This window comes from Rhipicephalus sanguineus, chromosome 9 (genome assembly GCF_013339695.2).
Source record: "Rhipicephalus sanguineus isolate Rsan-2018 chromosome 9, BIME_Rsan_1.4, whole genome shotgun sequence".
Classification (NCBI taxonomy): domain Eukaryota; kingdom Metazoa; phylum Arthropoda; class Arachnida; order Ixodida; family Ixodidae; genus Rhipicephalus; species Rhipicephalus sanguineus.
The window spans coordinates 119,459,890-119,475,845 of NC_051184.2; the positions used below are offsets into that span (position 1 = coordinate 119,459,890).

General features: G+C 47.8%; 1 protein-coding gene across 3 annotated transcripts in view; it reads right to left on the reverse strand.

Moving 5' to 3' along the window:
• The window catches only part of LOC119406069 (DNA-directed RNA polymerase I subunit RPA1), a 220,865-nt gene that overhangs the window by 68,898 nt on the left and 136,011 nt on the right, over nt 1–15,956 (reverse strand). For all 3 annotated transcript variants that reach the window (XM_049419296.1, XM_049419295.1, XM_037672927.2), the window contains exons 19-20: nt 13,994–14,158; nt 6,615–6,814 (exon numbers count right to left, since the gene is read on the reverse strand). In XM_049419296.1, the coding sequence (XP_049275253.1) occupies nt 6,615–6,814; nt 13,994–14,158 (365 nt within the window). The remainder of the gene's footprint in view (nt 1–6,614; nt 6,815–13,993; nt 14,159–15,956) is intronic.

Below are 15,956 nucleotides of genomic sequence, written 5' to 3' on the forward strand. Positions count from 1 at the left end.
CCCCCTCACTCCCTCCCCGTGCTCGTGATGCACTGCTGCTGCGGCCTTTGAAGCACAATGGCATTAAAGGGCCTGTGTCGCAGAAAAATGCCATATTGGTGACGGCATCAATGGTGTTGTGCATGAGCGAAAAATCTCAAAAGATGGATGGATGGATGGATGGATGGAAGAACTTTATTGAGGTCCAATTGGTCGCACTAGTTTCCTATCCCGAAGCAGGCTGCTCCCGCAAGAATAAAAATCAGAGTTGAAGCCAGAATCAAATCCAGACATTCTGCATGGCAGTCAAGTGTTCTACCACATAGACGCGCCAGTGCTTCAAACTGCTTTGGAAAAAGACCCTATACAGTCATTAAGTCAGGCAAGTAATCATTTTAGCAGACATAATATTGTGAGCCAGAAGTGTAGAATCACACAGGGCATCACACCATAACAATCATGAGCCTCAAGCATTTTTGCCTCCATCAAAAATGCGGCCAGGATTCAATCCCGCGACCTTCGGGTCAGCAGTCGAGCACCATAACCGCTAGACCACCGTGGCGGGTAGGCGTCACGCCATGTAAATAGCACAAGGTGCTCGCCCATTACAAACGACTCGGCAATAATTCATCATTGTTGTCCAGCACAGCATCAACAAAATGTGCAGCTACGTAGGTGCACGTATTGCCTTACAGACACATAGCGGGTACTTTGCTACTTCACAAAACGGTGAATAATGGTGCAGCGGATACTTCGCAACTGTACTTGCAGTAGGTGTCATGCGAGACTTTACAAATGCCACGCGCACAGACGTTCCTCACAGCACAGCTGAAGTATCCACCAAAAAATTAAGCATGGCAAGCAAATGAGAAGGTGATATGAACGGGACCTGAAAAGCTATTGTGCTCTGCCACCTTAAGGGGTATTGACACAAAAATTTTGGCCTCACGTTTTCTTGCTGCAATGTGTTGCTGGGGGGCCTGTTAGTCATAACACGGCACATCGTTTGCTGCAGCGCGCAACAGATAATTAATTACAGGCTCCTCATTATTGGCCAGTGTCAGTTTCGGTTCCAAAAACAAAAAGAAAACGCCACGCCTGCGTGGAAAGCGCAGCACAGTCACAGCGAAAGCTGGAAGAGCGGCATTTCTAGAGCCTGTTATAACCTCTCCTGTGGCTACTAATGCAGGTACATTAGCAACGTACCCACTACGCAACAAAGCGTAATTTTTGGGAAGTTGGGAAGCACCCAGCACGACATTATTCGTTGTTCTGCGGAGAAGCAAGGTGCCATCTGTGAGGCATTATGTGCACGTTGTTATTGCGGTGGTTGATGACGATGAAGAATTATGGCTGAGCCCTTTGTAATGGGTTGGAAGCTTTAAACGACCCACTAGTTACGTAATTCATATTGTGTGACGCCCGGTCATTATTTAACTGTCCCACCACGCTTTATAACATACGTTAACCGGAGAAACGGAGAGCAAGAGAGAGAAGGAATTAACTTAATTGAGAGCCTGAGGAAATGGATCATGGGAGCCTTATGGGCTTCCTTGGCAATCAATAGAAGTGCACTTGCCAGGAACCCACTACGCTATAAATCATCATAATTTTTGTGAAGTAGGGAAGCAGCCACTATGCAATTTTTCGTCATTCTGCGGAGAACCGTGGTACTCGCTAAACACCTGTAAGGCATCATGTGCACTTTGTTGATGCTGTGGCTTCTGACGATGAAGAATTATCGCAGACACCTTTGTAATGGGTTGGAAGCACTCAACAACCCACTCGTTGCGCAATTTGCATTGTGTGACGCCCGGTTACAGAATTCGCATTTGTGTGACGCCTGGTTGTTATTTTACTCTTCTACCACACTACATTACATATGTTAATGTGGTTCCTTCCCGACATGAAGCCTGTATAGGGTATTTTTGCAACGCAGTTTCAAGCACCGGCATGGCCCCGAGGTAGAACACTGGGCTCCCACACAGAGGGCCCAGGTTCGAACCTCGTTCCATCCTGGAAATTTTTTCTTATTACAGCGAAAGCTGTTATGAGATCATTTCACCGGCCGTTTTTGGCGCCGTAGTTGTCCGCCGCCGCCGCCGCCGGTGTCCGTAACCAGTATCGCTCGAAATAAGAAAAAAAACTAAATAAGACAAAAATTCCAGGATGGAACGAGGTTCGAACCTGGGCCCTCTGCGTGGGAGCCCAGTATTCAACCTCTGAGCCATGCCGGTGCTTGAAACTGCTTTGCAAAAAGGTCCTATACAGGCTTCATGTCGGGAAGGAACCACATTAGCATATGCAATATAGCGTGATAGAAGAGTAAAATAAGCACCAAGCGTCGCACAACGTGAATTCTGCAACCAGGCGTCACACAATGCGAATTGCGCAACGAGTAGGTTGTTGAATGCTTCCAACCCATTACAAAGGGTTGGAAGCATTCCCATAATTCTTCGTCGTCATCAGGCACAGCATCAACAAAGTGCGCATAATGCCTTACATGTGTTTAGCAGGTACCACGGCTCTCCGTAGAATGACGAAAAATGGCACAGTGCCTGCTGCCCTACTTCTCAAAAACTACAATGATTTATAGCGTAGTGGGTTCCTCGCAAGTGCACTTGTATTGGTTGCCAAGGAAGCCCATAAGCGCATGATCCATAACCTCGGGGTCTCAGTAAAATTACAATGATTTATAGTGTAGTGGGTTCCTCGCAAGTGCACTTGTATTGGTTGCCAAGGAAGCCCATAAGCGCATGATCCATTTCCTCGGGGTCTCAGTAAAGGTCGTCGCCCCCCCCCCCCGTCTCTCTTCCACGTCAACGTATGTTATACAGCATGACGGGAGAGGGAAATAGCGACCGGGCGTCACCCAATGCAAATTGCATAACTGGTGGGCCGTTTAAAGCTTCCAACCCATTACAAAGGGCTGAGCCATAATTCTTCATTGTCATCAGTCGTCGCGTCAACAAAGTGCACATAATGCCTTACAGACGTGTAGCTGGTGCCTCGCTTCTCCGCAGAATGACGAATAATGTCTCAGTAGGTGCTTCCCAACTTCACAAAAATTGTGATTTATGGCGTAGTGGGTACCATTCTAGTGTACTTCTATTGTAGCCCCAAGAGAGCTTACAACGGGCTCTAGAAACGCCGCTCTTCCAGCTTTCGCTGTGACTGTGCTGCGATTTCAGCGCAGGCCTGGCGTTTTTTTCCTTTTTTTTTCTTATTTCGTGCGATAGTGGTTACGGACATCGACGGCGGACAACTACGGCGCCAAAAACGGCCATTGAAATGATCTCATAACAGCTTTCGCTGTAAAAGCCTCCAGGTGCAACTATCCCCACCTAGCGGGTGCAGCGCTCGATCACGTCAGCACACAGAACTGTGACGCACTTTCGCACGGTTCACGAGCAGCTTCAGAGAAGTAGGCTGCTGCAGCGAACGCGGCAAAAAAAAAAATTGGACCATCTCCCCGAAGGGAACGCTGATGGGATGCGAAGCAGCAGCGTTGCGCACTGGTGGCGTCACGGGTTGAACGGCGCTAACGCGGGTGCTGCGGTGAGCGCTGGAAGATTCGTTTGAAGCGAAACTCGGTGTAGCGTTTACTGGTGTAAACGTTTGTTTGAAACGCAGACACTTGAGGCGAGCGGGCGTTGGAGCCGGCAGCTGCGGGCGCTCCGGCGGGTGAGGGAGAGAGTGACATACGCGTGCACCTGCGAGGGAAGCGTGCGAGGGGTGCGTGACGTCAACGCCCAGCTGCGGCGTGACCTACTTGGCACCACTCCAACCCCTGCGCCGAGGGAAGCGCGTTGCCTCGCGTTTGTGCGGACAGAGGGACAGCGTTACACAGGCTAGTGAAAGAGCTGCTTCGCATCTAAAAACATGGCGACTATGACGTCATCATAACTTGTTGCAGCGTGGTCACGTGAGGGAAGTAAGGGGTTCCCAAGGGTCCCCTTTGAGGGTGTCAGTAGCGCGAGGATGTCCATCGCTCATGCAAACTTCAAAATTCATTTAAAATAACTTCCAAGCTATATTCACTGTTGGTATTGTGCAGATGATATACGCATGTTCACTGGAATATTGTGTCAATACCCCTTTAAGGCCAAGACATAGTACAAGGTGTTCGGCACACCAGGCCATACACGGTGAGGACTGATATGCACAGCCAGCGAAAGCAGCCACTCAGTTTGGCACACGCAGGCGCGCATGGGGCGAGACAGGTATGTAATAAATAAATAAATAAAAAACCATGACAGCACTTTCTGAGCACGTGCCACGCGCCGCCATTTTGCCAACTGCCGCTGCAGCACACATTGCATTGTGGTCTAGCAGCGGCAGTGTGGAGCAGGTGAAACAAGAAATGTTCTAGGTTCACGCCAGCAACGCAAAGCACGCCCAATGCCACCGGGTTCCACAGGAAGTAAACAGATAATGAAGCCAAGAAAGCCTTAGAGGAGAAGTCATGCATAACTTCAATGATACATGTGACACGTGGGAAATGCAGTCACTGATGTGTAAAAGTGAACAAGGGTTTGATGTGTAGTGATGCAACGATAGCTGGAAAAACAATGCACCACCCAAATTATGGACACATACACCGGTTGGCTCAATAACAACCTGAACAAGCTGCACTGAAACCTGCATGCAATACTTATCCGAACATGATGCAACACAAACAATTGAAAGACATGAAGGAAACCCCTTGTCAATGCATAGTAAAACTACTACAGTCGAACACGGATATATCGAACTCGAAGGGGATCGCGAATTAGTTGGATATATGAAAAATACGATATAAAAAAATACAGGTCCCAAGACCTTACCAGTGGCGGACGATCACCTACAATCAGCGCATTCAAGAATGACAACTAATTCCGCACACACGATGCAAAAATTATTTGCGTGAAAAAAATCGCTTATCTTGGCCTGCTTCTTTGTCTTCGAAATGAAGTTGAAGACACTGGCCTCGATCTTTTCGAGGCTGTCCAGGTGCGACAGCCCGGTCCCCTCCATGTCGCCGCAACCATGGCGAATCAAGCCGAACGCTGCTGCCACTTCAGCGGCGGAGTACGCGCGTGCAGCCGCCGCCTCGTCCGGACGATCTTCATCGCCACTTGAGCTGTCGGCCTAGGCATCCTGGGTCCCTGCGACCGCAGCTACAATGTCCTCATCAGCGAGGCTCGCGACAGCCTGAACATTGGAGTCCGCTTCCACGAAATAGTCCGCAGACACTTCGGGCAGTACGGCAGCCGTGAAGAGGGACGACAACTCGCGAAACGCGTCGTCTATGCGCTCGTCGTCTGCCTGCCTTCCGGAAGCAGCTGGCCACAGTGTCCGTCTTCACGTCTTGCCAGGCGCCCGTCATGATTTGAATGACACCAAGCAGGTCAACCTTCAGCTCGGTGCCCATGCATAGAGTGCCTGTTCAAGAACCAGGCAGAGAGTGCCTGTTCTACTTTCCCATGGGCAGGAGCGCGCACACGACAGGCTCCCGACGTTCGCTGCTCTGCCGCCTTTGCTTTGATATCTGCCTTGTTCTTCAACAAGGTGCTCAGCGTGCTCCGTGGTATCCCGATGTCGTCCGCCACCGCCGAACTTTTTTCGCCCGCATCAACACGCTGTATGGCTTTCAACTTCGTCGCAAGGTCAAGGTTCTTGTGCTTCTTGACCCTGGCCATTGCTACACGAGAAGTCGAAAATTCAAGTACATAGTCCGCAGTGCCTTTGCACGGCTCGCACAGCACGCATGCAAAAGAGGAATGCGGTGGTATGCAACAACTACGGAAGTGGACTTCGCCAACAAAGCGCTCGCGATCTGTCGCGATGGCGGCGATGGCTACCCGGGCGCCCGGGCTACTGCGAGGGCAGCAGCGATGTACGAAAGGCGCGAGCTGTGGTTGGCTGAGCAAATACGAAAGGCGCGGGCTGTGGTTGGCTGATCAAAACTCGCAAAACACCAACAAAAAAAAAGGCGAAAGGAGGAAGCCGCCGGCAACACGGAGAAAGCATGAGAAAGAGAAAAAAAAAGAAAAAAAGCCGTTCCGCAAGTTGGAGAATGCGCCCAATAGGAGTACAGTCTGAGCCCTCTCGCCCTCACGTTTTTCGAGCGTATCGGGTGTCGGCGGAGGCGCGGTGCCGTGAAGGTTGCGGGGCGCAGCGAGTACCGACGCGCGCCTTCCAGCTCGCGCGGTGATCGATATATACGATGGCGGATAAAAATGCTGTTCGATATAAACGTGCCAATTCCTATACTTTTACAGAGGATTTTCAAGGGGATAATTTACGAGTTCGATATAGCCAAAAATTCGATATATGTGGGTTCGATATATCCTTTGTCGACTGTATAAAAACAAGAATACAAGTTATTTCCAAATAAAAGTTGGAAATATCTCATTTCATATACTGGTCTTATAGACAATGCAAGACAAGACAAAAGAGGTGGGAGAATATATCACCATTATTGTTGTTATTGTTAAAAATGCACAAGCTTTTGAGACAATGTGCAAACGTGCCTTTCTACTGTCTAGAGCTGCAAAATTAGTAGGCTGCGATTTGACATAATTGCTGCATTCAATTTTCTTGTTGTTGTTTTATTGAAAAATATTCTCCCACAAGTAGACATAGAACCTTACTTGTGATGTGTCCTTTCGTCAAGGTTGAAGTAGGCCTCCAAGATGGCCTGACGAGCAGTCTCGGAAGTTGCATTGTGGAAGCGGCTCAAGTGCTCGTCACGCACTAACGACCCTTGGGTTTTAGAGAAGAGGGTGAAAGCACTCTGCCTGCGCGATTCGCTTTCAGCGTCTTCGTCCACTTTCTTTCTCCATTTGCGCACCTAGAAGAGGACACGTCTCTCGCTTTAAACATGGCAACCGGTGCAAAAACAAAGCTTTCTTTTAAAGAACCCCCGACACTAAACTTTCAAATTCACAATGTTAGTCCTGTTTCATTCTCTTGCTTCATACAACTTATGAAAAAGATGGCAGCTCGGTGCGCCTGCCCTTCACCTGTGAAAAGACAGTCCTGCTAGCTGGTTTCCACTCGAACCGTAAGTACTCTTTCTCGGTTAAGGTAAATACAACGCATATTAAGACTTAAAGGTTTGTCATTACTGCCTAAAAAAATTACGTTTGGCTAAGAGTCCCTGACGAAATCTATCGGGACATTCAAGTTTCCAAACTAAAATCTGCGACACAGACGTGGGTGTGTAATGGGAAAGTCAGCTATCTGAAATGCTAGAGAAGTGCTTGACGTCACAAAAACAAGTATGCACTATCGGACGGAGCACTTATGCAAATTCTCTGTTGGAGAGACAGCGACGGCTGTGGGCAGAGCTGGCTTTTTTTTTTTTTTCTTGACTGAGTAGTGGCAAACGTAGCCTCAAACATAACTTAATATGGTTGTAAAGCAAGCACAAGTGCTTAGCTGAGTTGGCAGCACCTCGCAACATGATCAGCAAAGCAACATGTTTAGCGGCTCTTCGGGCTCCCTGCGACCTTTCACAAGTTCTGCAAGCATTGTTGATGTCACAGACAGACGAGTTTTCAGGTCACACACAACACCACCTAGTGTGGCGCTTAACAGCGGCTATCATCCCTCGCCTCCTTCGCTCTACTGTTGAGCTAGGGTGGTTCTGGCTGCTTACCACAGCAGCATTTGAAGTAGCACGTGAAAGAGGTACAACCTTCTTCACTGTGGAGTGAGTGCTGGGCAGCCAGGTGTGCTGAGTGTTGTTTTATTATTGGTGTCCTATAGTAGACACAAATTTTGCCAGGAGAACATTCCTGGTGTGTTAACACCCTGGCTGATCTGCAGCATCCACGTCATCTAATTCTTTCTCGCACATGGGGCCCTGATCCACAAGATACACTCACTCTCAACATCACTGAAGTTCAAGTGCATGTGACCTGACAGCACTCCACCACTGTGGGGCAGTAGTTTCTTATATAATTTCTGGTGGGCGTGTTGAAGTGACTGCGAACTCCATCGTAATTAACAATCCTAGCAATAATTGTATGCTACTCTAGAACACTTTTGATTCAATTTTATGGTTATCAGACCACAGAAGGACTCATTAAATCCCAATGGTCACAAGCACAAATTTGACAGCCCAGGGTCCTTTAAAAATTAAATAGCCACATTCATAGTGATGCTACTGAAGTTTAGAATTACCAATGGGAAACATAATCCCGTTACATTTTTATGTCCTTGTTGCATGGTTATCTGGAGCTTGCCTGGTCATTCCCGACTGTGATATAGTGCAAGCAAAAACCAGTGATTTAATTTTCTTTTCATGCGCATCATAATCCTAGATTGTTATGCAGTGACCTTCCAAAATTTGTTCCCAACAACTTCTAATATATGATGGCCAATGAACGCATTCGTATGACAATTTTTTGTGCTTACAAAATGACCTGGTTGGCAGCAAACTTCCCGGTTCATCATGATGCAAGTGAAGCATGTGAGTACAGGGCTACAAGCATGGAGACAAGAGAATAAACAACTTTCTTTTGTGAATGAAGTTTCAGAGAGGCATCCTTAATCCAGGATTATGTCGAGCTCGGTCTGCATCCTGGGCTATCGTGGCCATTGAATATTCACCCTTTACCACATATGCTGACCGCCACGGTGGTACTACAGTGGTTACGGTGCTCGGCTGCTGACCCGAAATTTGCGAGTTCAGTCCGTGCCTTGGTGGTCACATTTTGACAGAGACGAAATGTAAGAGGCCCGTGCACTGTGCAAGACAGTGCACGGTGAAGAACATCAACGTATGCAACAGTGCACAAAAGTGGAAAGGACGACGACAGAGACAGAGCGCTGACTTCCAACTGTTTATGTACACTGCAGTGATGTGATTGACTGAAGCTGTTTTGGAGCAGGTTTTTGGAGCAGCAAAAAGTGCGTTTTGGAGCAGGAAAAAGGACTTTTGGAGCAGCCAAGAACGCGTTTTGGAGCAGGGAAAACAGCTTTTGGAGCAGCTAAAAACTCACTGCCAAGTGGAAAAATGGACCGTGTGAAGCAAAACAGTCAAATAAGGAGGAACGCTTTTGAAATAAAGTGTTCTGTCCAATAATGGGTGTTTGCATAACACCGCTGGATCACCGAACAGCCCCGTAAGCGTAAACATTGGCGTTGCAGTCTTACAATGGCTTAGAGTGGCCGAACTAACAACGCAGGTAGGGTTTCCCAGCTAAAGTTGAATTTCGGTGATACGAATCTGAAGGGGGAGCAATCCTATTGCCCAAACTTTCGTATCACCAAAAAACTAGCAAAACCTGTTTTCAAACCACGATATACGCACAAAACATTTATTTCCGTCAAAAGAAGTCGCGTACGACTTTGTGGGACACACGTGAACGGACCAATAAAGGACGGCGCAGCTGGCTGCCGCGAAAGCGCGCGTCAAAGCTTTGCTTGAGGCCAATTGAAAACTATAAGTGCCAAAGTCCGCTCCACCATAGTGACAAGCGAAGATCGACACGAACGCCGAAAGGCTTTGTGCCTTTTTTTACGACTATATTGCCTTTAATCTACCGCTGCGTTAGCCGCGTACCTTCGGAGCTCATAGTCGCTATCTATGATCGCGTTGATAGCGACCGTGGTTTCGTGCGCGGCAGTTGCGGCAAACGGTAGTTCCGTTTTCAATCCGCGTGAGCTGGCCGCGCACGTGCCTTCAAAACTACGTCGTTTGTTGCTATCTATGATCGCATCTGCCGCGGTTTTGTCCGCGGTGTTTGCGGAAAGGAGCGTCGCTTTGACTGGGTGAGCGTTGGATGCGCGTGCACTTTCGGAGTTCCGTCAGTTTCGTCGTCCCCATACATGATCGTGTCAAGAGCGACCGCGGTTTCGTCCACAGCGGTTGTGGCAAACGATAACCACAGTTCTCACAGCGTACGCGGTGGCCGCGCACGTACTTCCGAAGCTTCCAGCATTCTGCTCTCGGCCGTCGCTCGACGGATTCTGTACCAAAGTTCGTATCACCCGCCGCGACGCGGAAAGGTGTTCGGACCATCCGAATTTCGGCCCATTCGACACAGTGGAATTCCGCTGGGGAATTTCACGAATTCGTATCAGCCGCTTACGTTTACATCAACCCCTCCTTAATTGGTTTACTATGGGTTCGCAAAAAGCCTGGATCGGATTGGGTTGCAATTTTTGTCAATGTGGCTAGATCACGCACAGAAATTTTGATTTGCAGATTTTCCCGCCACCGTACAAACGTAAGAATTGGCCGAAATCCGGGAGACTTGGTAGATATGCACTATGTAGGAGACTTCCGTTCGTTTGCAGGAAAACTGTTTACGATTTCGGAGTCCGTGAACATCCTCGGAAATAAAGATGTGGCCGTATCTGCCCAAGAGAAAAATTCTCATAACGAAGAGTCTCTGCACGAACCACGCGGTCGCCTGAGAACGTAGCTGAACACTGCGAGAAGCCCAAACACGTCTGACATGCAGGTCTTCCACTGCCATCGCTGCCTTGGCGACACCATCTTCGTCCATCTTGTTCAGGATGTCGACATTGAACTTGGTGGAACAACCTGAGGCTCTGAGACGGCGACACATGCACGAATAATGCGAAAAGCAATTCCCCTCAAGAAACGTGTAGCGATATACGCTTTTTGCTAATCCCGCCGAGGACGGAATCGTCTTTGTTGCTAGCCGTTCCACGGCGAACCTAGTTTTCCACGAGTTTTGCTCCCCTACTGGAGTCGCGTTCCGTGAAAATCCTCAAACAACACGAAGCTGCCAATTAACTGCGCCAGTTCACGGCTGGTGTGATGCTTGTCCGCCACCTTTCCAGCTTCTCGGTTTGCGATAACCGCGGTTAGGAGGCTAAAGGGCGAGACAGACGGTACGATTTTTCATGCGATTCGACGTCCGACACGGCGGAGGGGAAACCGGAATGGTGACCTTTCGTAGCATCGTACAGCCACCATTCCCTCTCTCCCACCGCCGCGTCGGCCGTCGGATCGCATGGAAAATCGGACCGTCTGTCCCCCGCTTAAAGCGCGAGACAGACGGTACGATTTTCCATGCGATGTGACGGCCGACGCGGCGGTGGGGAAGGGGGAATGGTGGCTGTCCGATGCTATGAAAGGTCACCAATCCGGTTACCCCACCGCCATGTCGGACGTCGCATCGCATGGAAAATCATACCGTTTGTCTCGGCCTTAACTGCTGTTATGTCTGCTGTGTAGCTACCCCTAACCGAGGTTAGCCGTAACGGTAGTCAGCTTAACCACGGTTGTCCGTGTGACAAGGGTGTAACACTGGTTCGAGCAACGGAACTTAAACAGTGAGGCATAAACAAGACACACAAGGACGTCGCTGTACTAACAACTGAAATTTTATTTCTATGCTGCTGCGGTGGTCACACCAACTCGCGGCGAGCCACTCCTTCCAAGGTGCATTTTTGGGGGGTCACGCCAATTTACAACAGTCTGGAGAGGATTCTGTCGGCCCCCAAAAGCCTGAGCAAGCCAAACCAGTGCTTAACGAGCCTTCCCATGAATCTGCGTCCGGTCAGGTACCCCAGAAAGCGCCGGGCGGCGTGCCACGAAAAATGATGCACGAACCCAGTGCTCTTGCGGCAGGAAAATTTTGCCGCGCGACAGCTTTGGAGTGTCGTGTTTTGCCGCCGGCGGCACGCTGCGTACGTTTTTACGCTAGTGTGCTTATAGTTTGGCGCAGTTTTGGCGCAGAACAGTGGAGATGTAGCAGGATGTAGCAGGTTTCACGTCTTGGCGCAGTTTGGCGCAATTGGCGCAGCTATCACATCACTGACACTGAAACCTCATTATAACAAAGTCGCAATAACTTCGCTATATCCGAAAATTCGTTATAAGCGTACATTCGAACCACTGTATCTATTACCAAGGCTATCATTCATTTACTTCGTTATAAATGATAATTCGTTATATCTATGTTCGTTATATCAAGGTTTGAGTATTCTGCTGACTCCGCACTGTCGTCGTCCTTTCCAGTTTTGCGCACTGTTACATACGTTGCAATGAACCAAGTAGCCCAGCAAACAACCATTCTTGAAGAACATCAGATGGTCGAAATTATCCAGAGCCCTCCAGTACAGCATGCTTCATAATCATATCATGGTTTTTCCACATAAAACCCCAGATTATTACCACATATGATGTGTTTGCAACTTTGCACATGCACTGTGCCTAGTGAAAAGTAAACTACTGCTTAGGCAACTGCTATGGCTGAAACTGTGGTCACCATGGCAACTGCCCAGCTCTGTAGTCACGTGGACACCATGCCATCATGCATGGCGCTAAACGCCCAATAAAATGTTTTTAAACACTCAAAAGGCGCAAACAGGCATGAGGCATCCCAGCACTCTCTGTACTCCTTTATGGTATCCACAAACAACTTCAGCAATGTGGACTCAGCCATTTAATTTCAGCTGAACACTAACGTAATAATTGTTCAGGTTTTGCCTCCCAAAACCACGACATGATTATGAGGGATGACGTGGTGGAGGGCTCCAGAAATTTTGACCATCCGGTGTTCTTTAACCTGTTTTGTTTAGGTACAAACAATTGTAACAGCAAATTAGTGCTGTGATAATGGCAGCTTTTTCTGTGGCCATAGCCTTCACGGCCTCCACACTGACTGAACGAAAGTAGCCGATATCTGAGGCCCTGGTCACTCCACTGTTGTGACAAGATTAAATTTCATTTTACGAATGCTGATGCGCACAGTTTATCGTACTCGAGGATAAAATATGCACACATTGGTCACGCAATATACCATAAAAACCGGAATATAGGTCGAATTTTTTTTCAAAAAACAGCCCTAAAATGTCGACCCCCATCTTATATACTGGTCACCGGCAAAAAAACTTCGCAAGTCTGTCCACTATGGGCAACTAAAGTCAACACCTCCATCGCAATCATCGGCGTTGCTTTGTTTACTACCAGCCTTGTGCCGGTGGGCGGTCTCATTTTGCGCTTTTGTTGTTGTCTTGTGAATGTATTTGGGCTGCGAGGTGCTTTTTTTTCTTTTTCTCGACTGGTGGCCGATGACAGTTCACCGTAACGTTCAAGAAAACAGCGATCAAGTTCATGAAGGCACGAAGGAATCTGGTCTTAAGTGTGTGAAAGGTGTGCTGGGATGCTAGCGCACCTGAACGCGAGCGGGAGCCGTGAGTCACAAACAATAACTGAAAGTTTATCTTTGTACGGGAATTCTCGCTGCTCCAATCTCGTCGGATACTGTTTCTTGGTTGCTTCCTGTGATGCCGGCAGCTCTGATTAAAGCGGCATGTATGGTTATGATCCAGTGCACCACAGAAGCATTCTCTACGGGTGGACGCTGAAGGATCACATCACGACACGCAGCGATCAGAGGAAAACTTTATTTCGGCACCAGACTGCAGCGTATCTAGAGCTGAAGACGAAGGTTGCACAGTTTGACTGGGAGCCATGCTCACGTCGTGATTGCTACAGGAGACCTCAAAGTGCATCCAAATTAATGCTGTCAAGACGGCTGTGGCGTTTTACGAAGATAATGCTTGAGCCCATCTTTTGGTTTTCAGCCATGTGGAACATAAGTGTAAACACAAGTGTAAATCAATGGTATTTCCACTGTGCACCATTTGAAATTGTGCTAGTTTCATGGTAAAGGTGCCTTCTGATACTTTGGCTGCTCCGTTACATTTTTTTTTTTTTTCAATTTTCAGTAATTAGAATTGAGGGGGAGGGGAGCTATATTCCGGTTTTACGGTAGCATTACTTTTTGCATATATGATGCACCAGCAAAAATTTAGACAAAAAGGTGCATGTCATACACTGAAAAATGCGGTATTTGTTTTTTCTACCACAACATCATTACACAGGCAAGGCAGAAAAGAAGCAACACTGACACAGTTATTCAGCACCATTCTCATTTTCTTTCTCTTGTCCCTGTGTAATGTGATGGTGGCCAAGCCAGGTGCATGCGCGCACCTTGCACTTGGCACAAGCAAAGTGACAACAGACTGTGATCCTTACCGCTCTCTTCAACCTGCGCAGTTCGTCATGGTCAGTGGCACGTTCGCATTGCTCAATGTCGTCCCTGTTGATGACCGCTTGGCTATTCTTGATGAGCACGGGAAACTGGCTTGGCTTGAGCATCTGCATTTTGAGCACATCCAGGCCGTCTTCTCCGTATTGGAACTGCAGCAGAGGTAGAAAAGACGGCCACACGTCGTATGAATGGAAGTTCGTCAAAGTGTGGTGGCACGTGTCTCATCACAAAGGTCCGGCTAGCACGTTGCTATTTCAGCAAAACTATTCTAGAGTAATCACTTTTAACAGGGCAGTAACCACAAGCATATCTTGTCAATGCTTACAATCACTCTTTACAGTAGAACCCTGCTGTTATGTTCCACGGTGCTATGTTTTCCTGGCTGTTATGTCGTTTTCCACTTTTCACAAAAGAATAAGAACAGCACTTAGGGCAGACCTTCCCGAAACACGACAGACAGTTAGTTTACTGCTGTTCTGAAGCGAAAAGTATGGGATCACTGCATGCTGCTAGTTCTAACATACAGGGCTGAAACTTGGAGGATAATAAAGAAACTCGAGTTAAGAACCATGCAACATGCGATGGAGCGAAAATGATAGAAGTAACATCATTGGGTTGGGAACAAAGCAGAGTGAATCGGAGACAAAGGGAGGTAGCCTACATTCCAGCTGACAATAAGAACAAGTAGACCTGGGAAGTTCATGTAATGTGAAGGACAGATACCCCATGGCCTGTTAGAGCAATGCAGTAGATACCGAGAGATGGGAGATGTAGCCTACGATGGCAGAGGGTCAAATGGAGTGAAGAAATTAAGAAGTTTGCAGGCATAAAATGGAATCTACTCGGACAACATATCGTAAATTTAAGATCATTGGGAGAGGCCTTCGTCCTGCAAGAGAGATAGAATTCAAAAAATAAATTGAGCCGATATGTCACCTAGCGAAGAGTGCACAATACAGGCTATCGAGGTCTATGTAGCAGACGACATTCCCATTTGCATGTGCAGTAGTGGTTCTGGCGGATGGATTCGATGTGAGTAAAGAAAAAAAACTCATTGAGAAGCAGTTTTTCTGTGTTTGGCTATGCACTTCAGCGAGGCAAAAAGATGGAATAGTATCTTTTCACAAGTTTCCGTTTTCTGAGTGAACGGCTAAGAATGGCTTAAAAAACCAACCTCCACATCGGCAAAGTTAATCCAATGATGGTTGTTTCTTCTCTGCATTTCAGGAACAAGTAATATGTTGCTGTGCTAAAAATTTGTTGCGCTCTCGAATGACATCAACGAATCCTATAGATAACACAGCTGGAATGAATTAGAATCAGTTTATGGGAGCGACCCGAAGCGGCTTGAGCTATGAGAGACAGCGTAAATACTGGAGGGCTCCAGATAATCTCGACCAGCTGGGCGTTCTGACATCGTACAGTACGCAAGCATCTATCATTTCGCCTCCATCAAGATGCAATCTCCGCAACTGCGTCTTTCGGGCCAGCCGTAAAACACCTCAAGTTACATTGTGGTGCTTTAAGCGAAAAAAACCGAAATCTTCGTAGTTTTTATGTCAGCGTGCTTGCTGAGTGGCGTCAAATGTCTCATACTTGCACTGGGGATGGCATCAAGGCAAAAGATGGTTGCTATATTAGGATGTATAACAGCTACAGTACTACGCGTATTTGGAATTAAACTGCCCGTATCTGTTCATCTTATGCATACAGCGTTCACGTGAGTGGCCCAAAACCCCCAGACAATGAGCTTGCCCCGACAAATGACATGGACTCTGAAACTGTCATGCTTGACGGTTTGCAAGCTTGAAATCTTCTCTCGAGGTCTTTTCTTCAGAGATGCCAAAAGCCCACACACACATTCCACCCTTAATGTGTCAATGGTACGGGGAGATACAGTCGAACCCGGGTATATCGAACTTGCCAAAAAACGTTTATTAGTTCGAT